The sequence below is a fragment of the Medicago truncatula genome, chromosome 7 (genome assembly GCF_003473485.1).
Source record: "Medicago truncatula cultivar Jemalong A17 chromosome 7, MtrunA17r5.0-ANR, whole genome shotgun sequence".
NCBI lineage: Eukaryota > Viridiplantae > Streptophyta > Magnoliopsida > Fabales > Fabaceae > Medicago > Medicago truncatula.
The window spans coordinates 50,623,343-50,647,838 of NC_053048.1; the positions used below are offsets into that span (position 1 = coordinate 50,623,343).

The 24,496-nt window shown below is 32.5% G+C and overlaps 3 protein-coding genes across 5 annotated transcripts; 2 read left to right on the forward strand and 1 right to left on the reverse strand.

The window, feature by feature from the left end:
• Positions 1-157: 157 nt before the first annotated feature.
• Positions 158-8,517, forward strand: LOC25481347 (60S ribosomal protein L35a-1). Of its 2 annotated transcripts, none has more exons than XM_039827508.1 (5): positions 158-313; positions 1,320-1,355; positions 1,485-1,713; positions 1,798-1,840; positions 8,330-8,517. In XM_039827508.1, exons 1-4 carry the CDS (start codon positions 282-284, stop codon positions 1,837-1,839), a joined length of 339 nt encoding a protein of 112 aa, XP_039683442.1. In that variant the 5' UTR covers positions 158-281; the 3' UTR covers position 1,840; positions 8,330-8,517. The 2 variants fall into 2 exon arrangements, with proteins under 2 accessions (XP_039683442.1, XP_013441621.1); XM_013586167.3 differs by lacking the exon at positions 8,330-8,517 and adding an exon at positions 2,524-2,742.
• Positions 5,795-8,517, forward strand: LOC120576893 (60S ribosomal protein L35a-1). Of its 2 annotated transcripts, none has more exons than XM_039827512.1 (5): positions 5,795-5,950; positions 6,477-6,512; positions 6,646-6,874; positions 6,959-7,001; positions 8,330-8,517. In XM_039827512.1, exons 1-4 carry the CDS (start codon positions 5,919-5,921, stop codon positions 6,998-7,000), a joined length of 339 nt encoding a protein of 112 aa, XP_039683446.1. In that variant the 5' UTR covers positions 5,795-5,918; the 3' UTR covers position 7,001; positions 8,330-8,517. The 2 variants fall into 2 exon arrangements, with proteins under 2 accessions (XP_039683446.1, XP_039683445.1); XM_039827511.1 differs by having other exon boundaries at positions 8,336-8,517.
• Positions 8,518-21,063: 12,546 nt separating this feature from the next.
• Positions 21,064-24,036, reverse strand: LOC25499537 (probable carboxylesterase 15). Its single transcript, XM_013594820.3, has 2 exons — positions 23,306-24,036; positions 21,064-21,586 (listed from the first exon to the last, which is right to left on the reverse strand). Exons 1-2 carry the CDS (start codon positions 23,962-23,964, stop codon positions 21,274-21,276), a joined length of 972 nt encoding a protein of 323 aa, XP_013450274.1. The 5' UTR covers positions 23,965-24,036; the 3' UTR covers positions 21,064-21,273.
• Between the last annotated feature and the right edge of the window lie 460 nt (positions 24,037-24,496).

The window sequence follows — 24,496 nt, forward strand, 5'->3', positions numbered from 1 at the left end:
TGAAATATGAAAAGTCAAATTTAATACACATATAAACAAAGGACAATTTTGTAATACTTACAACAAAATAGACACCTCAATTACATTAACAACTTTTCTTAAGAAATGTGAAGAAAAGAAAAGCAATAGGACTAACATACATGGACGGAGGGAATAGTTACTGGGCCAAAGTGTCGACGCTAGAAGCCCAGAAAACCTCGGGTATAATAAAACCCTAATCCGTTTTGAGAGTGTCGGGATTTTGGGTGTTTGCTGCTGCTGCTGCTGCTGCTGCTGTGAAGATGGTGAAGGGACGTCAAGGAGAGCGAGTCAGGTACTCCTCGTTTCAGCCTTTTTTATTTGTATTTTCATCATCATCGTTTATGTTTTTGAACTATAGTTAGTTACTATCATTCACCATTTCTGATTTGAAGAAATTAACATGCAGTGAATAAGGGATTCGAATAGTTTTAGATTTAGTTTTTTTTTTTTTTTTTTTTTTTTGAGGAAAGTTTTAGATTTAGTTTATAGACTAGTATTAAGAAAAAGCATCCTAAATTGGTCTCTCTAAAATCTCAAATGACAGTCAATTTGGTTTATTTATTTATTTTTTTTTAAGATGATTTTTAACTACATTTTAGTATGACTATTTTGATTTTTGACCAATGTCTAATGCCTGTTTGGATGGGCTTATTGAGCTTATCCACGGTCATAAGTTTTTGTGAGACTGTTTGGAGAACTTGTGAAAACAGCTCATGGCAATTATCACAAGCTTTTTTCCAGCTGATTTTCACAAGTTCTCAAATATCATCTACTTCTATTTTTATTTTTTTTGACAGAGTTTTCTTAAATAAAACCTATAATATATTATGTTCTCATGATAAGTGCTTGTGCTCTAAGCTGCAAATAAGCAATTTATCCAAACATGCCTTTAATACTTTGTGGAGTGATGGCTTATGTTGGTCCTCACAACTTTTTGGCAGCTATATTTAATCCTGACAAAAATAAAACTGAACTTGGTCCAAAATAAAACTGAACTTGGTCCCTGACATACATTTTTATAACGGGACTAATTTGTCGCTAGTATGAAGATATCGGGGCTACTTTTGGTTTTATTTTTGTTAGGGATTAAATCGGGTCACAAAAAATTGTGGGATGAAAATGGGTCTTCACTCTACTATGTGCTACTGAATTGATAATTTGATTTCTTATGACCAAATATGTTTTTGTGTCTTTTACTCAAAGATCAGTCTGTGTATCTATTCTATTTTTTATGTATTTTTATTTTATCAAATATATAAAACAAGCTAATATATACTTTCTTGTTCAATTTGTATTAGGCTTTATGTGAGGGGTACAATCCTTGGATACAAAAGGTATATTCTTCTTGCTATTTGCAACTTTTTCGAATTTTGTGCTACCGGTGTTTTATTTAATGTTTGGTTTATGAAAATGTCTGGTTAGATGCTTTGGCTTAATACTTACTGTTTTATGCTGTTTTTTAGATCCAAAGTAAACCAGTACCCAAACACATCTCTGGTCCAAATTGAAGGAGTGAACACCAAAGAAGAGGTAGCTTGGTATGCCGGCAAGAAAATGGCATATATCTACAAGGCCAAGGTGAAGAAGAACGGAACCCATTACCGTTGCATATGGGGCAAGGTTACAAGGCCTCATGGTAACAGTGGTATTGTTCGTGCCAAATTCAAATCAAATCTTCCTCCCAAATCAATGGTAATAATTTACCAACACATTTTTATTCTTATCAATTGTGTTTAATAACATTATCTTGACTTTTTGAGTGTGGATGCATTGCAGGGATCTCGCGTAAGAGTATTTATGTACCCAAGTAACATATGAGGTAAACCCATGTCCTGGATGCTTTTTGAATTGTTTTTGCGTTTTTCTTTTTCATCTCATCTTTCTATGAAGCATTATTGAACCTTCTCCTGTGTTTTTCATGCATTTTGTCATTTGATGGGGCACATGTTTGAAACTCCTAGCGTATTTTTCATACCCTCAAGTTTTACAAATATGGATAAATCAACAAATAGTCTTATGTGCAAATCAAAACAGCTAGTATTAACAAATGTCTGAAAGCAGAGAATCAGTTCTTCTTGTAGACAGACATCAGTTCTTGGTGTTGACATTTAATATAGTGCTGTACTTTGTCTTATTACGAGGTTCTTATGCCTCAGAGTTATGCGGTCTTTGTACCGGCACATGCTAGCTATTAGGAGAACTATATATGGTTCTAAATCATGGTAAATATAATGTGCATATCTGATCTGAAAATGTGGCAATTGTATGGATATTTAGAAACGTAGTTTATTGTTTGGAATTCTATCAGAAGATCATGACTTACTATGCCTACAATAAACTACGTAGTGAAAGAGCATGACTAAGTTCAATTCTTGATTTTTTATTTTTGTTAGTGTTTTTAATTTTGCAATTTTTTAGAGGGACTCTTCTCTGGTCTAGCAAGCATGCATGGTTTTGTGTTGTTTACTCTGTCTTACTGTGACATTGGATTTTTTGTTGCAGATCAGGTTAGGACTCTGGGATGATATTTAGTAGCCTCAAGGATTGTTGTTTCTTTTTAAATTTTGACAAATTATTTTTCTGTTTAGACCGTTCAATGATGGAATGTTGTCTGCCACAGTATTGGCTGTTTATGAAATATTATATTCAACACTATGTGTATGTGGACTTGGTTATCTCATGTAATTACAATATTAATTTTTATTGCATTTAATCTATTAACCTTGAACTTGAAGAAAAATCTAGTAAATGAAATGAATATACGTGGGATAAGTTTTTGTTTACTGCATTTTATTAAGAATCGCGGGAGATCAGTACAGTTTATAACTTGATAAAACGCTTGATACTAGCTCTCTACACTGTAACCTGAGTTTGAATGGAACAATTTGACAGATTTTATCTTAATTGTAGGAAAAATAATTTACATTAAGCTTAGAATAGAATAGAGAAGTGCTTTACAAACTGAAACAAACTACTTATAAAGAAATCATACACACTACCTTTCTCTGGTGTCATTTAACATAGGAAAGGTGAAAATGCTGATTTTGACTTACAAGTGGCATTAACCAAGTTGCATGTAACTTTGTTTGGTATTTTTATTTAGACAAACAGACTTTAATGAAATATTAAACTAAACTTTGAATTACACCTCCTATTTGAAAAAACACTACTATCTACACCACCAAAATTCTCTACTACAATAATATATTTATCTTGAAATATTTTTATTTATTTCAAAGTATTTTTTCTTTTTAAAATGATTAATGTGATATATGAATTTGTTGATATTTTTTTAATTGAACTTATTTAACTTTTTTTTAAACAAATAAACGATATCCATTTAAATTGAACTTATTTAACTTGACTGCCACTAACGCACTTGTATGTCTGTTTTATATATAGAAATGGAATAAATAATTTTTATTTTATTTTCATTGAAAAGAATTTTTTTGTCTGAGCAATTACTGAAAACATATTATTTATTCAAAATGGTATACATATATGAAACGGAAAAAAATAATGATAAACATGTATATGGTTCTATAGAAAGAGCCAATTGTTTTTCAAAAAACAAAATTATCGAAAATAGGAGAGAGTTCGTCGTTTAAAAAAAAAAATAGAAAGTAGTGCAACCAAATGGAGCGTTGTTACTTTTCTACTCAATAACGTGGGTTTTTTTTTTAAGTGGGAAATTATTTTATTTTATAAAAAATGATAAACATAGTAAAATAATATTAAAGGTTAAAATTCGACGAAAATGTAAGAAGCTATAAACTACTTAAAATAACATCTCAACCATTGAAAATGTAAGAAGCTATAAACTACTTAAAATAAGGTTGTGTTTTATTTTGAAGAAACAAGTTTATAAGCTATTTTAATAAGCTATAAGCTAGTTTATAGACATTACCAAACACAACCTTAGACTTTGCTTGCGAGTTTGGAGAGGTTCCAATAAAATGTTTTGGCATGGGCTTGATAATTTTTAGTTTAGTCACATAGGCCCATTAAAAAAAATAACATTAACCTATATAATGTGGGGTCCCAATTTTTGTAGAATGTTTAAAACCAAAAAGTTAGCAAAAGGTTATAGGTAATCCATCTCAACCATTGAATATATTTATTAATATATCTATGGTCAAAACAACACCTTTCCCATGGTGGAAAATGATTCACCTTTCTCATCTTAAATGGCACCTAATCTCAACTGCGAAGGGTAATGTTCGAAGCACATTGTGGAACCAGTAAAAACATCTCTAGAATCGTGAACTCATGTTGAAAAAAAGGAATAACCTACGGCTTGAAATAGTGTGCAACATTAACATTGCATTTTAAAAAAGCCAACTCTATGTTGTATCCAAAGAATATCATGTACATTACGCCGTGCAATCTTCGACTTGATGATGCAGCGTCGATGCATTTTAAAGGCTAACTTACTTGTTTTGGCCTCATTTTTGAGCTCATAGAGTTATCCACCAAGGGTTCAAAAATATTGTAATTCCACACCTTATCATTCTTCCGGTTCACCCAGATACTCTGAAGTCTAAAGTGACCATATCAAATTCCGGTTCACCCAAATACTCTAAAGTTTAAAGTGACCATATCAAACTTACCTTTGGTCGACCCTTTTACTATTCTAGCCGTGGCCATATTAAACTCCCAAGGGTGGTACATTTAATGTCCGAGTTGCTCGAAACAATTTTCCGTTCTGCCAAAAAAAAGTTGAGTTTTTCCTTAAATGTAGTATTTTATCCCAAAAAACTTGTGAGGTTGGTGAAAAAAAAAGATTATTTGAAATAAAATGAGCTTTTTTGTTGGACTTGTGAGGGCAAGTGAGGTGCGAAGGCATGTATTTTTCTTCTTCTAAGTTGGTTGGCCTTAGACCACCGTTTGCAGAGAGGCAATCATTTATCTTCTTCTTTTAGATTTTAAAATATACCTACAAATATTAAATTAGGGTCCGTTTGAATTAACTTATTTTTGAGCTTATGAGATGTTAAATAGTCCCATATAGGATATGATCCTGACTCATCATAATCTCTTTTCTCGGTATCCCTTAAAGTTGAAAGATTTTTCTTGACAACTGTTTTAGAATTGGATTCTGACTAGCAATAATCTCTTTTCTTGGATTATAGTTGACCTTGGGTATTTTTTTGTCTAATATATTTTGCAGTGAGTCTGAAATGAATTTTACCTTCAAATTTAACGAGTCTGCTTATTATTTAGTTGGATTTGGGTTAGGTTTCATATTTGTCTGATAAATTGTTGTGTGATCCTTGTGGAGAGATCCCATAATGCTAGCATCTTCTTGGGAGCCAGAGACATTTGTACTCTTATTGGTGGGTATTATTAAATCCCCCTCTTGGAGCTGGTTCTTAAGACAACTTTTTTTTTTTAAGGCTTAAAGATAAAATTCTGATCACACAATGTGTGATCATGAACTCATTTTGTGTTGGTATTTGACATTGATAGTGTGTGTAAATATCGTGAATTTGTCTGAGCTTAGTTGGTTGCGGGTCTGCTCACAACCTTTCTCCTATTCGGCTACATTGGTTGTTTATGTTTGGTGGTTAGTTTCTATTATTTTGGTATTGTTTTAGTTTTTTGCTTTGATCTTTTTACAGTTGGGAAGGAAGGATTTTTTGTTCCATGTTGGGTTGGCTTGTACTTCTTGTGCTCATTTTGTATATCTGTCTGTTTCTTTTGAGAATTTTCTCCTTTTTATATATATTTTCCATTTGAAACTTTGGGCCAGATAAATAAAAAAGTATTGGGCCAAAGTGTGAACACTAGAAACCCTAATAAGCTTAACCCGGAAAGCCTCGGGTATAATAAAACCCTAAAATCTCCCGTCGTTTCTGAGAGTGTTGGCAGAATCCTGCGTTTGTGTTGCCGTGAAGATGGTGAAGGGACGTCAAGGAGAGCGTGTCAGGTACTCTTCGTTTCATCTTATACCTGTAGTTTTGATCCCTTTCTTTTCTGCAATTGATTTTGTTTGTATTTTCATCATCATCATTATCGTATATGTGTTTGATGTTTTGTAATTATCAATTTATTCAGCTATAGCTACTGTTAGTAATTTGATGATGCCTACTATCATCTAAAAATATCTGATTTGGAGAAATTAGCATACATTGAATAATTTCATTTTTAGTTTATAGAGTAAATGCATAATTGAAAAAAACATGTAGATCAATTTTAAAAGTACCAAATTGGTTCTGTAAAATCTCAAATATTGGTCAATATAGTTGATTTTATGATAATGTATGATAACATTTTAGTCTGATTGTTTTGATCTTTGACCGACACTTATATTTTGTGGTACCAATTTGAAAATTTTCATGTTTTTCTCCCGTTTGTGTAGTTACTCTATTTTATCTGAGACCAACACTATGCGTATTTACTCTGTTTTTGCCATATAATAATCTAATATTATATTTTTGTTTAATTTGTATTAGGCTTTACGTGAGGGGTACAATCCTTGGATACAAAAGGTAAACTTTTTCTTGCCCTTTGTAACTTTTTCCGAATTTTATGTGTTTTAATTTATGTTTGGTTTGTAAAAACTTTAATGTCTGGTTAGATGCTTTGGCTTAATACTTACTGTTTTATGCTGTTTTTTTTTAGATCCAAAGTAAACCAGTACCCAAACACATCTCTGGTCCAAATTGAAGGAGTGAACACCAAGGAAGAGGTAGCTTGGTATGCCGGTAAGAAAATGACATATATCTATAAGGCCAAGGTGAAGAAGAATGGAACCCATTACCGCTGCATATGGGGCAAGGTTACAAGGCCACATGGTAACAGTGGTATTGTTCGTGCCAAATTCAAGTCAAATCTTCCCCCCAAATCAATGGTAATAATTTTAAAATGGTTTTTTTAATCATCATTTGGGTTTTATAATTTTATCTTAACCTTTTTGTGTTTGGATTAATTTTAGGGTTCCCGCGTAAGAGTATTTATGTACCCAAGCAACATATGAGGTAAACTCTTGCCTAGATGCTTTTTGAATTGTTTGTCCTTTTCTTTTTGGCTTCTTTCGATGAAACATTATTGAACTTCCTCTTGTGTTTTCCAAGCATTTTCTCATTTGATGGGGCACCTGTTTGAAACTTCTGACCTGTTTACGTGCTTACATATTTTACAAATATGGATGAATCAATTAACTTATGTATAAATCAAACTTGCTAGTTTAATAACAATAGTCTGAAAACAGAGAATCAGTCGACATCAATTCTTGTTGTTGACATTTAATATAGTGCTGCCCTTTGTTTTATCATGATTCACGAGGTTCTTATGCTCTAGAGTTATGTGGTCTTTGTACTTGCACATGCTATCTAACTCTGTTGTCAATAGCGGCCGAACGCGGCGCGGAGCGGCCAAAAACAACAAAGCGCGGCACAGTGCTCCAACGCGGAGGGGCACAATTGCGGGCAAAAGCGGGCGCGATGCGGCCGCTTTTGACAACCCTGTGTAAAATACTAGATTTCCCTTCATTTAAAACCATTTTAAGGGTCATTTTTGTAATTTTCAAAACCCTAACTATTACTCTTCTCCACCAGAACCAAATACACAGCCACAAACTCAACTTCTTCATCGTACCAACAAAAAAAATCCATCTCCTCGTCTCATCATCTCAGAATCCATCTTTGTTCTCCTCTCTTCATCTCTTGATTTCAGAATTTGTTAATTTGTCAATTTGTTAATTGGGAGGAAGAACTTGTTAATTGTTAATGTTTTGCAGTTTTGTTACTTTAAGTTTTAGAGGCTTAAAGTGTCAGTTTCCTTGAATTTTATTAGTATTTTTTGCAAATATGTTTTATGTTTTGCTTAAGACTTGTGACTTTTATTTCAAATTAGGAATACTTCATGAATTTTGAGTAATGTTTAAGGTATTTTAGTAATTTTTTTATGTATTTTAATATTAAATATATTAGTGTCCGCGTAACCGAAATAGCGCCCGCACCCTGCGCCGCGTCAATTTTTGGGGTGGCCGCGCAGCGCTGCATTTCTGCTTTGACAACAGAGCTATCTAATATGAGATATTAGATAGTTCTAATATGAGAACTAAATCATGGTAAATGTAATGGTGCCTATCCGATCTGTGATAGCATAGTTTATGGTTTTGAAATCTATCTGTAGATTACAACTTACTTTTGTCTATGATAACCATTTAAGTTCTATTCTAATATTTTTTTTTTAGTGTTTTTAATTTTGCAATTTTATAAATAGGGCCTCTTCTCTTGTATAGCAGCATGCATGGTTTTGGGTTGTTTACTTTGTCTTAATGTTCGATTTTTTTTTGTTGCAGATTCAGGTGATAAGGTCAGTAAAGTTGCGGGATGACTTTTAGTAGCCTCAAGGAATTTTGTTTATTTTTAAATTTTGTGATACTATTCTTCTGTTTAGACAGTTCTTTTAATGGAATGTTGTGTACTAGCAGTATTGGCTTTTCATGAAATATTACAGTCAGCACCATGTGTGTGGACTTGGTTATCACATATAGTTACCGTGTTAGTTTTTACTACATTTAATTTATTAACCTTGAAGAAAATCTAGTAAATGAAATGAATATAGGTATCCGTCTCAACAATGTCATAAGTTGGGTAAACGGACATACGAAGATGCAAAATCAAGATTTAATATTTTTTTGGAATGCTAATTGGTTTATGGAATAAAAAACTTAGGCGCATTTCCTAAGTGCTTTATGCATGGTTCTTAACTAAACAAACGATAATTTCCTCAAATCCAATTTCACGGAAAGAAAAGATGCACTTTTGGTTAAGAACCATTCCAAAAACATAAGAAAATGCTTATAGGTTTTGTTCTTGTATCATGTATTAATAGTGTTGTTATTTGGTGTTAAAGAAGAATTAGTTGGTGGAGATAATTTCATTTGGAAAAAATAGTTAATGGTATACGTGGGACAAGTTTTTATTTCATTTCATTAAGAATCGGAAGATCAGTACAGTGTAGAACTTGATGAAACTCTCCATTGTAAGGGAGCAGTCTGATTTCTCCTCAACTAAAATCTTACATTTGGGAGGACCTGAGCTTGAGAATTTTTGGTCAGATTTTATGCATCTCTTAACCGTAGGAAAAACAATTTACATTGATCTTTGAATTAGAAAAGAGAAGTACACCACGAACTTTGAATAAGTACTCCACAAACTGAAACAACTACTTATTAAGTCATCCTACATACTACCTCTAAACTGGAAAGGGCAAAAATACATTGAAAAAAAAAAGGCATAACCTTCGGCTTGAAATAGTGCAACATTGACAGTTGACACATTGCATTTTAAAAGGCAAACTTTAGGTTGTATCCAAGAATATCATGCACATTACGCCATACAACCTTCAGCTTGATAATGTAGTATTGTCGATACATTTCAAAGGTCAAAAACTGTCTTGGCATAACATGCTGGGAAACCTGTCTTGGCATAACATGCTGAGAAACCTGTCTTGGCAACAGGGCAACAGTTTTGGGCTCTAAGAGTTATCCACCAAAGGTCAAAATATGAAATTATCCCACTTACCTTTCATTGAACCCAAAACCATATTCAAGATAATTTTATGAATTATCCCACTTGAGTTGGTTTGATGATATTGACTTGACGTCTTAGAGTGTGTTTCTTTTTGGTACTGATTTCTGTGAATTAGTTTAATTCTTAAGAAAAGATAATTTTGTGAACTAAAACATATACAATCATATGGTTGAAATAACTGATAAACATAAATAGACATATACAATTTTTAAATGTGTCTATATAGTTTTCTTCAATTTAATCAATAAAGACAAAATTGAGAAAAACAGTACGTTATAAACCATAAACTCAAATACTATTTCAAGTATTGTTAGAAAAATGATAGATGCAAATATATTTGCTATAAGCTAGAAGTTTGATATAGGTCAAGAATCAACATCCTCTCTAATATGAATGACTCAATTTATGAACAAATAGACACAAATGAGAGATTGGTGAGACTGACTTTATAAAAAAAAAAAACATGATTTTAATATCTCACATGTCATAGGTCAAGATCCTCTACATTCCTTTTGATGGATGGCTTAATTTATGAAAAATATTTTAAAAACATATCCTACAATATTTTGAGAAATTGAAATGATCTTAACACGTTTTTCTTCCCCATAAATGGCTTAATTTCCAAGATAAACATGATTTCTCTTTTGATTGCAAGCTTACTAATTACGGGTCAAATCTTTCTCCATTAAGAAGAACATGATGTTCTAACTTTCTAAAGTACTAGTATTTTGAGGTCATGTAGTGAAGCCATGTCGCATATACTTATTTTAGCAATGTTTGATGACCCTATCCTATGACATAGTAGATTCCACCAGCAGGGTATAGCATTAATTTGTTGCGCCAATAAGTGATACATATAATGATTATTGTCATCCATTTATTGACTAAGAGTCCCCAGTAGGTCATGGTTGTTGACATTATAAAAACAGTGTATAATAATAATTTTGTATAGTTTGAAACATGACTTGACGAAGCCACATTTTTTATCTCCCACTAGTTTGAGAGTACTTTGATTTTCAATTGGAGATGCAATAACCAGATTTTGACTAAAGCTGTGTTACATTATAATCTTTTAGAACATGGTTTCTCCTGTACCAACTTTAAAGATATTTATCAATCAATTATTATCTCTTTGATACTCATAATAGTTTTAGATGAATTCATAGAAAGTTTGAATGCTCCGAATATGCATAATCTTTATCCGTATGTTTTAAGCCTTTATAAAATTATAAGTTTTGAAGTTCAGTCTTTATAAAATTTTAATGGTAATTTCAGTTCTTCATGTTATGGTTGTTTGCAAGAGTAGTCCATACTTTAAAAACTTTTTACAAAAAATAGATATTTTTAGTCATCAAAATAATCTCTATAAAATGAAAATAAGAACTAAAATTGAATAATTTTTTTTCGAAGACTAAACTTAAAAGGTTATGATTTTGTAGAGATTAAAAGTATATATTTAACTTCTTTTTTTTAAAATTTGGTATCCGATCTAAGGGGACCAATTCCACCACCCACTTGCGGGGGCCTGAGACCTTGAGAGGAGGCCTGAGACCTTGAGAGGAGTACACTTAAAAATCTCAAGCCAACCACTAGGCCAACTCCAAATGGGTTTATTTAACTTTATTTTTAAAAGTATGTGGACGGTACTACTGAGATTTGAACCAATCACTTCATATTAACTGATCTGCAAATTAGCTCAACCCTACTGCTTCATAATGATATACATTGATGCAACATGTATTAATTTATGTTATCTTTTCAATGATCGTTGTAGCTCTGTATACAGACTTCTGTTCAGTGGCATACAATAATCTTTTGATACTCTGTTGGAGGCATCTTCAAAATCAAATGATAGAAGTAGCGCAAACTTAGTTAATTTTTTGGGTGAGTTCTAATAACACACAAAAATACCTTAAATAGAACAACTACGTGAGAACTTAGAAAGAATTCCTCAACTAGCATCAAATGTTTATATTCAAGTATGAATGATAGTCTTATATCGACTACAAATGAGTTTAAATTTGGATATACTAGAATTTTTTTTTTTTTTTAAGATTTTGAATGAAGATGTGGTATCTCGATCTCTTGACAGTTCTAGATCATCAGTCCTTATGCTTCTTGTGCTCTCTTGAACTTTTCAGAAAGTGGTATATGGACCCCTAGTTCGGTTTGGTGTGTTTAAATCTCTTGGTAGTCCCGGATCATTAGACTATTGTTGCTCCAGACGCTCTCCAAACTTCTCAACAAGTAGTATAAGTATGTGGTTCGGTTTGGTGGTAGAGAGAGAACGAGACCTTAATATTTAGATCATGCTAGTCTAGTGATGTGTGATATTTACACTTCAAGGATATATTATTGATATTCATATGTGAATGATTGTCAATCTCACATCAATGGTGAATGAGTTTAATTTGAACAAATAAAAGAAGTTATATCATATACATAATTTCTTAAATTTCTAGATTTCTTTGTGGTCCTGAATTTTGTTTTTTGCTCCTATGCTCCTCAACACTTATTACAATTTCTAGATGAGTATCATGAATAGGAGAAAAACGAGTCAAAGTAAAATAATACTTCAATTGATAATAAGAGTGTTTTTTCTTTGAGGTTTATAATAAGAGTGTTAATTATATATATGGGATCCAATTAAACTTATAAGGGCAATGTAAATAATAACCTCTAACTACTGTAACTAATTTTTTTTGTGTCACTAATACATTTTCATGTTTTTTGTTCTCTCTCTAATATATATACACACTCACTAAAGTTAAAAAATTGGTGTCCCTTAAAAAATAAGGGGCCTTATTCGGCCGAACATCCTCAGGAGCTTCCCCGATCCACTACATGTTGGGAGGAGATTGTCTCATGTGAGATTTATGTCCGGTGGAATCTCCTCCACTCATGTTATGTTTACAATATGCAGGTCCAAGTGTGGGTTGACACTGGACAGTCTGTAGTGGATTTCTAACGGGAGAGGATCCCCTCCCCTGCATGCACTTATAATACCTCAAAAAACATGCCTTTAGAATTGAGAGCTTTGTCCCCTGAAAAAAAAAAAATAGAGAACTTTGTATGTAATAGCTGATTCTTATTTCTAAAAATCCAACCTTAATATTTTTGTTTCAAATTGATGAAACTGTGATAAAAAATTGAATAGCAAAAACTTTTGACATTCACATATATGAATATTTTGCGTCATTGAACATTTGACACATGTCTAAACTTTGGCATCGCAACCTTGTCATTCTAGTGGACATTAAGGTTTGTCCAGCATATTAGCTTTTTTATAAAATGGCAATCCAAAACTTTCTAAATAAAGAAAGTAGTTAATTTAACATCGAACTCTTTTCAGATATATAAAACAAAAAGCCAACGTATCTTGGTTAAATGGACTTGTTTAAAATTACAGATTATAGCAATTCATGGAAGACAGAAATTGAGCCCAGAAACTACGGATGTTTCCACCTGCATTATTATTATTATTTTTTATTTTTATTTTTTTTATAGAAAATGATGGTTGATTATCCCCCAAAAAGTTGTTGTCTAACCATTAAAGACCAAACATTATATACATGCATGCATGATAACTGCCAAAAGTGCTCTCCTACATAAATCTCTCTCCAATAAAACAAATACAAGGGAAATGAGAGAGAAAAAGAAAAAGAAAATTGAGAAAATAATTAAGAGATAGATAGATAGATAATAATACACCGTGAGAGTGATCAGAGAGATGTTGAAAAGTTTTGTGGGAGAGATGTTAATACCATATATAAAGGAGGATTGCTGTTCCCACATGTTGTTTGGCTGTGCCACACGAGTAAAATACCAAAATATCCTTCGGCAGTTTGCTACCGAGGTTTTTAGGAAACCGGCGGCAGTTAACTGCCGAGGAAATTTGATTATGCAGACAGCAGGTTCTGCATAATTCTAAGTATTTCCAAGCCATTTTTTCGGCCAGTTTTTACCTGTAATTAAACCAGAGCATTCCAAAGGTAATATAATTCATATGTATGATTGAAACTCAGACATAATGAAGATAAATACAATATCTTTTACAATTGTTAATAATTAAATTAAACCGACATTTGGTTAAAATTAAACAGACGTTTGAAATTCATCAAAACATTACAAAGTGTCCATAATTAAACTACTCATTACACATCATTAAATTAAATCCCTACTTACATTCAATGCAATTACATATGGAACGAACATACATATATAATATATTGTCTTCCACCATATTCCGAAACATAAATCCGACGTCGCCGTCGTCGCGAATAAGCAAAGGCATATAGCTTGCCGTTTTCCATGCGTATTCATCTCTATCTTCTCCTAGGTCTATGCATGGCATTTGACCAAACAAGTGACGTGTATATTGATTTTCACCAAGATGCTCAAAATAAGTGTTAAGTTGTGCTTTCAAATTGTCAAGAGAGTCCGTCGGCGTTATCATAACCTTAACCGTCTTTTTAAACGCGGAGTACCTAACCCGCCCTTCAATTTGTGCAACCTCAGACATGTCTCACTTGAAAAATTTTGTAACAAAAGAATCATATATTAGAACAAAATTAAATGGAATGTAATAACGAATAAATGAAATGCGGAAAACATTAAAAAGCTATAAATTAGTATTGCATTATTTTCTCCACATAAAAATCATATTATCATATATATATATATATATCAATATAAATTACATAATGTTAGTTATATATTGGCCACCAAAAAATTGGCGTTACAATTTCGACCCAAAAAAATACATCGGTGTAATTTCTACCAAAAAAAAAGAACTAACACCGACAAAAAAATCACTCATTAAAGACCAAGTGATTGGAGAAGATCAAGTGACATAGAATCTTCCTCATCTTCCGCAATAACTTCAAATTGTTGCTTTGGTTTTTCGGGAGTGTCCAACAAAATAGGCGCCGCTTTGTTTGACTCCTTTTGTGGTTTGCACGGTTTGTTTCCACTTTCAATAGCCATGAGCTTTTGGAACAAGTCATGTCGATCCAAATACTCATCTTCCCAAGTCACCGCATCTTCTTTCTTGTGATTGTGCCACTCCGTAGATGATGGAGGTAGTGGACAACCATTCTTCAAGGAAATAAGCACAAAATGATTTGGAATTGCCCCAAGGCACAAGATGGGAGTTTTTTGATTACCCGGTGGTGGTGGCCCTCTTAGTGGGAAAAACGATTCCGATTTTCCAACTTCAAGATTTGTCAACACAACCACACACATTTTGTAATAATTAGCAACAATGTGTCTCATGTCCGGAAATGTCAACCACTTATCAACAAGATGTGCACAAGTTTTTGTATTTGCGGGAGGATGTAATCCGTTTAAAATGTAGTTATAACGATCCTCACCCGCAAATACTTCAACATAATCATCTCTATGATCCATCAACTCTTGGATAAGATGTGTACGGATCATGAGATGATTTTTTTCGATCAAGCCCATGAATTCCGCTATAGCCCGGAATCCGCAATGTCCATCGCCAATAACATCCACCACTTTTTCAATAAATGGAACCATGAAGCGTGGCATATAATCAATAGGACGCATAACCGGGATAGCTTTAGGCTTTGGATACCGAGTAGGTGGTGGAAGTGGGGAAAGTGATGTTTTACCAAGACGAGCACCTTTTTTCCTTTTATATGATGATGTAGTTGGTGATGGTGACGGTTGGCTATCCGGATTTTGGGAATCAAAAACCTCCCAAGAAGAAGGGATCCGACTAGTCGATGTAATTTTTCCTTTAGACCTCGCAATGTCGACTTTTTTCTTTGCTCCCTTGGTTGGTACTTTTCGTGGTGGTGGAGACATCAAGGTGGTTTCAGGAAATGCCAATTGCCGCAAACCCTCTTTGACCTCAAGCTTCATTTGGAAAGGGAGTTTCTTTAGACGCTCTACAATAGCCTTCAACTCAACCTCGACACAAAAAGCATCTTCATTACTTTGTTCACCCATAGATAACCGAAGCCAATGGTGGTATATCTCATCCAATAAAATTGGCTTCTCTTGAAAGAGTTTTGTAGCAATTTCACATGCACATGGTAGTCCATAAGATGTCCTTTGAACACAACCACAAATGTCATTGTCCATGCACAATGTTTCCCTACAACGTTTTTCTTCCAAAGCAATGTTGTCCAAAGCATTTCTAGACACATGACCACCTAACCCCGAGTACAAAGTGACATCTTTGAATCTATGTTCCAACACGCAAACATTTTGACCAAAGGATGTTTGTATAGCGGTGAACTGGAGCAACAACATGTGATGTATTTTCTCCCAACAAGTACCCAAATCACCCACACTATTGTCCAAGTATTTCTTCAACAAAGCATGGGCCGATTCGACCCTGTTCGTGGTCCTGCAACCAAGATGCAACACATGGTCTGTCCATGCCCTCACAATTTTGTCCTTCACTTCATCCAAGGTGGTCATGGCATAATCTACAAAAATTGGGAAATCACTACATGAATCTTTGAACTCCACTAATGCATTTGCATATAATTGTTGATTGGGAGATTCAATCATAGCTTTCCATGCGTTCATTATCTTCTTCACCACATCCCGATTGCTCACCTCTTTCCCATCCTTTTTAAAGCCCAAAGGATATTTACAATTCAAGACACACCTTTGTTTAACATTAGCTTGCACATGAAAAAAACAATTCAATGCATAACTTTCCGGAAAAACATGTGCAACCGCTTTCATCAAAGACATATCCCTATCGGTAACAATCACCTTAGGCATATTCATCTTTGACGAAAGAAGTTTACGCAACATTGTTAAAACCCAAACAAAGTTTTCTTCTTTCTCATGTGTCATAAATCCAAACCCAACCGAATATGTCAAATCGGTTGAAGTCACCCCAACTACCTCAAACATTGGCATCCTATACATGTTGGTCTTGTACGTGGAGTCCATAACCAAAACCGTTGGAAAATTGTTAAACAATTTAATGGATGTTGGATGAGCCCAAAAAATATCTTCAATAGTATTACTTTCAAGTTGTGTTCTTGAGTAATAAGTATAGTTGTGCTCCTCCAACTTCGAGATTAGAAATTGCAACGGCTTCTTGTCACCCCTATTTGCCTTCCATATTTGTTGACGTTCATTGTACACTTGCTTCACATTTGTCATGCAATGTGGTCTCTGGTTCTTCAAGTGTATCAAAATATTTCTTGGAAGCATCTTGCTCTTGGTCAAGTCACGTACGATCTTCTTGTCGTCCTCCTTTAATCTACCGGCAAGAATGTGTCCTTCTAAAGCCGGCTCCATGGGATGGTTGTGAACTCCATTAAGAATGTTCAATCCCCATTCCTTTGTTTGCTTACTTTGATATCCACTAATCATGAATAAGCAACCGCATTTTCTTGAGCCCGTGTTCGCATGCTTCGGTTTTTTTTTTGGAACTATGTGACTTCCACTCCTTTCACACACTAGCCGGAACATTGGATTGATCAAGCTTGATCTTTGTGTGACAATGGTAAATCCCGCCTTATTTGCTTGTCGGCGCACCCACTCAAGCAATTCATCTCTATTTTTCGACTTAACGTCGTCTGAAAAAAACTTAGCCGTGTCGACCTCGTGGGGTTGAAGTGGGAGTACACCGGAGCCGCCAACATACTTTGAAGCTTCAACATGGACGGAAGCTTCATCTATGTTTGTTTTCGCTTCAAAATTAGGCGGTTTGACATCTCCGGAATTTTCGACAAAATTTTCTTTTGTCTCTCCCGGAACATCTTTCGCATTCGTTACCATTACTATAATTAAACAACACATAAATATGAATTAACAAGTAAGTAATGCATAAACATCAATGCCATAATGAATCAAAACAAAAAAAAAAAACAAAAGAAATTTTTTTTTGAAAATTTGGCAGTGGCTGCCATTTTTTCGTGGTGAAAATTTTCACCAAGAGTTCCTCGGTACCTAGCTACCGAGGTTTTCCTCGGCACTAAACAACCGAAGTTTTCCTCGGCAGTTAACTGCCGAGGATTCCCATGCCAGGGTTCTACGTAACTGACGTAGATACCCCTAAAACACCCAAAAAATGACTCAAATAAAACGCACAATACCTGTTTTTTTACGTCAATAGTGTGTTGATACCTCCTATGCTTGATGCTTGAATGATTTTGGATCAAAAATTGATTATAGAAAAAATGGATTTTGGGATTGAAATGAGGTTGGAAATGAAGGTGATGAAAAATAGTGTGTAGGGGGAGCAGGTAGCTGTTTCATCGTATGAAACATTTCCTCGGTAGTTAACTACCGAGGAATTCCTCGGTAATTAACTGCCGCCGATTTCCTAAAAACCTCGGCAGTTAACTGCCGAGAGGGTATTTGCGTAAATTACTGGTGTGGCACAACCATACTATATGTGGGAACAACAAAACTCTATATAAATAGTGAAGTGAATATCAACAGAAGCACACTTATTTAAACTATTAATTTTACAATTTGTCATTATTAACAGAGTTACATCACTATTTTAAGTAACAATATAAATCTTTATAATTTTGTCAAAAAATAAATATAAATCTATAATACTAGATAGAGGGGTATAAAAGTAAGAGACATTATTCCCGTTAACTTAACTCATTTGATAGGAATATTGCATATTATATGCAGGAGTCGGAGTTCGAACCGCGAATACTTCATTTTTCCACAATTAAATTGTGTGAGTCATAACCACTAAACTACTTGACAAAAAAATTAAGAGACACTACTCCTTCAAAAAAAGTGCTCAGACACGAAAAAACGGACAAACATACATAAACTTAGTTTTCCTTTAAAAAAAAGATACATAAACTTAGTTTGATGGTTATATCAATAACATTTAAATTTTATGATAAACTACTAAAAAAAAGAACTCTATTGTTTATGGTTTAATTAAGTTGATCTTCAACTAAAAAACACATAATCTTCCCCTTTTTAGGTTATACTTCCTCTAATCTTATTTATAAAAAAAAGTTTGATCAACAAAATTGATTTATCTGAATTGAATTTTGAACCATATACATTAACTTTTATTTGACCCAAATTTTTTACTTATAAATCGAACCGGCGAGAGGAAGTATATGAAAAGAAGGTAGTTGGGTAGATTCAAGTCATGTGGCAGGTATATACCCGTTATGGACCCACAAAATCCACTCAGAAAGGATCTTCATGTTGAGATAAGATAAGACATTTTTTTTTTTTTGAAAGAATAAGATAAGACACATTGTTGATCAAAAGGTTTGATATATAATTATGCAAATGAAAGAATTTGCCGACGACATTGTAGGCACACGTGGAAGGTTTGTCTCTTCCAACCCAGAAAATATTAGAGGAACAAATTTTGTAAGCTTAATTGATCGTCTCTTAATTTAATTCTTAGATTAAATAAGTTTTTGTTTAATTGATCGTCTCTTAATTTAATTCTTAGATTAAATAAGTTTTTGTTTCTTATAAGTGTCACAAATTTTGTTTTTAGTCTTAAAAAAAATTGACACCTTTTTATCTCTATAATATCTTTTAGTATATAGTTTTAGTCATTGTTAAATTCCTAAAAAAAAAGTCATTGTTAAATTAAAATTTATTTAACTATGTTTAAATTTTTTAATTTTCAAATGATTTTTAATAGACATGTTATAAACATTATAAGAAATTATTTTATAAAAAATATATATTTTTTAACATGTAATGTATTAAATTTATTTTTTTAAACGTCAAATTTTTAAGATAAAAGTAATAAAATTTGGACATAAAAAAATCAAATTTTAAGTTTATTTTTTGTAGATGAACTTCTATATTTTGTTATACATTGTTATACACAAGTCTATAAAAAATTAATTAAAAGTTTCAGCATAATTAAACAAATTTAATTTAACAAGGGATAAAATTACGTGTTGAAATTTCTTATAAGGACCAAAAACTTATCTAAGCTTTAACTATTTCTATCAAAATGGTCTCATAACTATAAAAAATTTCAATTTGGTTCCTTATGTATTTTGTCGTTACCTATATTGGTCCATTTGGGTAGGTCTGATAGTATTGGTTTGAGACCTTGGAGTGTGCTTCTCGTTAATAATTCAAGTTTGATTTTATCTGATGTCAATTTGAATGGACAAATTTACCTTCTTAAAAAAAAGCATTGTAATTGGTCTACCCTAGACCTTATTAAATTTTTTAATTTTCATCATTTGATATTTTTTTTTTCTTTTAAAAAGAAGACCGTTTGATCATGCATGTCTATTGTAGTTTACAGTTAAATTAATGAAAATAACCAAAATGGGTAACAATAGAATACATAAGGAATTAGATTGAGAATTTATATAGTCATGAGACCATTTTAAAACAAAGAATCAAATTAAAAGAACAGGTGATCAATTAAACATATACTGTATTTCTCCGAGTTGCCCAATTCAATCTATAATATGAAGAATGTTAACCAAATAACCAATGTTCCAAGGATAATGGTTAAACATCTAAAATAAATAAATTTTTATGAAAAAATTGTGTAATTATTACTTTATAAAAAATAACATCTAATTTTTTCAAGACAAAATTTTTATTTGAAGATTTCTTAATCATTATTCTAATAAGTGGATGTTGAGTAGGATAAACTTTCTGCTTTCTATAAATCACGAAAGATAATTGGACATTCTTTTAGTAAGATTCGTAAATATCAGAATTCTCCAAACAAAAAAAAACCAGCGCAAGTTCAATAAGATCCATACACAGATTTTAAAGTTATGGAAGGTTGAATTTAAACGCAAAAATATTATAATTCAAAAGATGAATGTTGGGACTGTGAGATTTTAAGGATACTATCCTCTAAAAAGAAAAGCATATACCCCTACCATATTCATCCGTGGGCAACTTTTTATTTTGGAAAAAGGAATATTTGGTAGACCCAACTCAGGGATGAATTATGCACATACCTTTTTATATGTGTCATATGTGAAAAGAACAAATTGAAGATGAGATGCTGATTTCATGTGTGAGTGTTAGTCTCACCCAATTGCAAGAAACGCATATAGGATTATTTGATCATTTGAAGATACACGATTATTTGATGATACACGAGGGTGAAAAGATATGTACCAATTACATCAAGTTTCTTAATTTTTATTTTTTTTAAGTTTCAAATATTAAATTAAAACTAATACTTCAAGCACCTTTAATTTTAAATTTTCACATTTTTTTAATTTTCTTCTCTGGAGATGTTTTTTTTTTTTTTTTTTTTTTTACATTCTTGAGATATGTTTATGTCCTCCAAGCTTTTTTCATTTTTCCTTAATAAATTTCGGCTTGTAAGTAAAACTTAAATTTAAAGAGATAGATAGGCAACTAACAACCCCTTTTAAAAAAAATAAGTAATTAAAATCCAAAATAAATATATTTAAAGAGAAAAGCATTTGAAACTAAAAAAAAAAAAGTGTATCATTAATTAGAAATATATTTAAATTAAATATATAGTTTTTTGACACATAATAAATAAGCAATGCACTCACTTAAAATTGTGAATTTTATAAAGTTTTACACTCGAAAACTAACTTATACAATCGACAATTATATACCACAACACAAAATACTAAAAATAGTAGCTAACTACAAACTCCACTAAAAACTACAAACCGATAACAATGACTTATTTATTTCCTTAATCCTACAAACTGTTTTAATATAGGCTAAAAATATGGATTACTTAAGGATATGTAGAAGTTTGAAGCATGAATTGTTTAAGGACATGTAGAACCTCTTTCGCAGTTTCTGAATATGAATCATGCGTGAAAAACCCATGTTCACACCCCTCAAACTCAATGTATTTAATGTCTTTTCCTATTCCTTTCAATCTTGTTGCATAATTTGCAGCCCTATCTTTAAGCAATTCATTGCCACCAACTATCACCAAAATGGGATCAAGCTTCATTTCTTCAAGATTTGGACTTCCATGTCCAAATGGATTAGCCAATGGATGATCTCTAGTCTCTCCAACAGGCATTGACAACCTCCAAAATCTGAAAAATTGGAAATAAAAAAATTAATACTATATATTACTAGCACATATATGTAAAATTGGAAATAATTAACTTTATTTTATAAAGGGTTCTATGATTTGGTATTTTAAGATTGAAAGTCGTTACACTGGTAGTACGTGTAGCATTTTTTTAGGTGCACCCTTGCTATTTTAATATATTGTTTTTTTATTACAAGTAAATATATTGTTGTTTACCACATGGAAACCTACTATTAGTTTGAAAGCAATGGAAACCAATATTGGAAAAAGTTGATGAAAATAACGTTTCTGTATTCTCCATAATTTAATGAACCACAAGTTTCTCATGATGTTGCGTGTGGACGTGTGGTGGTGATTAAAAATTGCAAGAGGGACAAGACAAGTGTTATCACTAATCACATCAATTTTGTGAGGATTAATTTAGCCTTAATTTCCAACCATCATTTCCGTATTGATTTCCGAACTTTTAATTAACAGCCATCATTCCATAATATCGTCCGGTTAGCGATAATATTTTGGATCTTCTTAACGAATTTCTTAATAGTTTTATTAAGAATTTTAAATTAGTAAGAGTATTAAAAATAACATATACTTCATTTTCCGATACATTAAATATATAAATCTCTATAAAAACTTACTAGGTATAGTCTACTAAATATTGGAAAATATCATTGAGAAAAATGATAAAGTATTTTCATCCAACATGATGTCATGGAAATTGAATGTCTGGATGCTCTGAAATCATCCTTAGAAATCTTACTAAAATAAAATAAAAATTACTATTATCAAGAAACTAATGACATTCTTTATTATACTTACTCAGAAAAAACACTAAATTTGTATGAGTAATCCAAATTGTTGCTGTAAATTTTTAATATTGTGTTTATGTATAATCGTAGCACGTCACTCTCCCAAATAAAACCAAAACCAAAGCAAGTGAAGTGGTTGTGTTTATTGGGGTCCATTTAATTACCTACGTCCATGGCTATTGGCCTTGTCCAGATAACTTTGGATACCAATGTTTCATTATTTTCAAAGAAGTTTGAAACTAAACACACACAAGAGACCTACTGGAAAAAGGAAAAAATAAAAGGGCCACGTTATAATATTGTGGGTGGGAAATTGTGAACGGATATAGGTTTTCACAATGACTAATTCATTTGACTATTTTTTTTGGTGGTGGATGGGGTTAGAATCCAAGATCTTGCATACATTATGTATTGTCCATACTAACTGAGCTAAACTTACGAGGACATTCATTTGACTATTTTACAAAAACTAAAGAGTGCATAAATGTGTCTAAAAAAAAAGTGCATAATAATAAAAAAAAAAATTATTAAATTATTCTTATTAATTCATCGCTTCCATAAATACAAAGTAAAATATATTACCTCAAAAACGATGTAAGTATTTTTTTTTTTAACAAGCCAAAATAAACAATGTAAATATTATAAATTAGAGGAGATACTAATTGAAAGGAATTAATATTGCATTGAAAATTAAAAAAATCATTCATTTTTCAAACAAAATATAACTAGATAATTAAACTCAAATGTATAATAACTTCCACAAATGAATGATTTGGAGAGCTTGAATTTAATATTTAGGCGAAACATTTTTTTGTTAAACTTTACTTAACCGAAATGATTCTACCAAAAATAATATGAGAATTAAAAAAATATAATAAAATCACTCAAAATTAGATTTGTGAAATCCTTACCTGTCTAATAAGTCAAGATTCAATGTCTGTTCTGAAGGACCTTCCTCAGATTCGGTCCGTATTTCCCCGCCAAAAAACGGCGCCATTAAAACATAACCTCTTATTCGTACAGGTTCAATAGCCATTCGATCCGATCCAAACCGAACCGCAAGCTGGTGCGCAATGTTCCCGCCAGAAGAGTCACCCATAATAAACACACGGCCAAAGTCAACGTCACCAGTCAACCATGGCTCTCCATAACCATGGCTCAACCCCTGCCTTTGAAGCCACCTCACGGCTTCGACGGCGTCATCAATTGCAGCAGGAAGCCGGTGCTCCGGTGCTAGCCGGTAGTCCGGTGCAATCACCAGTGCTTGAAGTCCAGTGGCTAGACTCATACAACAATTGTGAATATGGGGCCATGTACGGGAGCCGAAACAAAAGCCTCCACCATGAAGGAACATAATCACGGGAAGTTTTTTATTCTTATTGTTGTTGGGTTTGTAGAGACGAATAGAGAGATTGAATTTTTTGTCGAAAAGACAGTCTTTGAAGGTTACGGAGTTATCTTCTATTGTTGGAATTTGAAATTTGAAGTCGTTTGAACGGTAAATGGAACCGTCGCTATAGAGTTGAAGGAAGCCCATGCAATCCTCTACTACGTGGGGAAGGGAACCCATTTATATATTATTATTATTTTATTGCCTTGTGTTGTGTGTTTGATTTCCAAATGCAAATTCGAAATGATGGATGATGAGGCAACAAGGGAGGTAGGGATATAAATATATATATGTCCACAAGGTGGTGGTAGGTTTGATATTACGATGGAATGTTTAGGGTATTTATGTGATTTCTTATCAATAATGTTTTATTTTGTTTTTGGTTTACACGTAATTTTTCAATTTGGTTTCACTTGCCACTTTACACTAATTAAGTAAATATGTTTGCATCCTAAACAACCTAAAAAGTGACAAAATTAGGTAAAATTATACTAGTATATCCTAAACTTTAAAATTCAAATATATCCCACTTTACGGTAACAAATTTTTCAAATTCTCTATTTTTCTTGAAAGAAAAAAAATACTTTGTCAAATATTCACCCAAAAAAAGATACCAAGTCAAATTCTTGTAATAAAAAGGATACTCTAACAAAATAAAAATGTATAGATTATTATTTTTGACCAGATGTACTGAATCTAAATTGTAGATAGG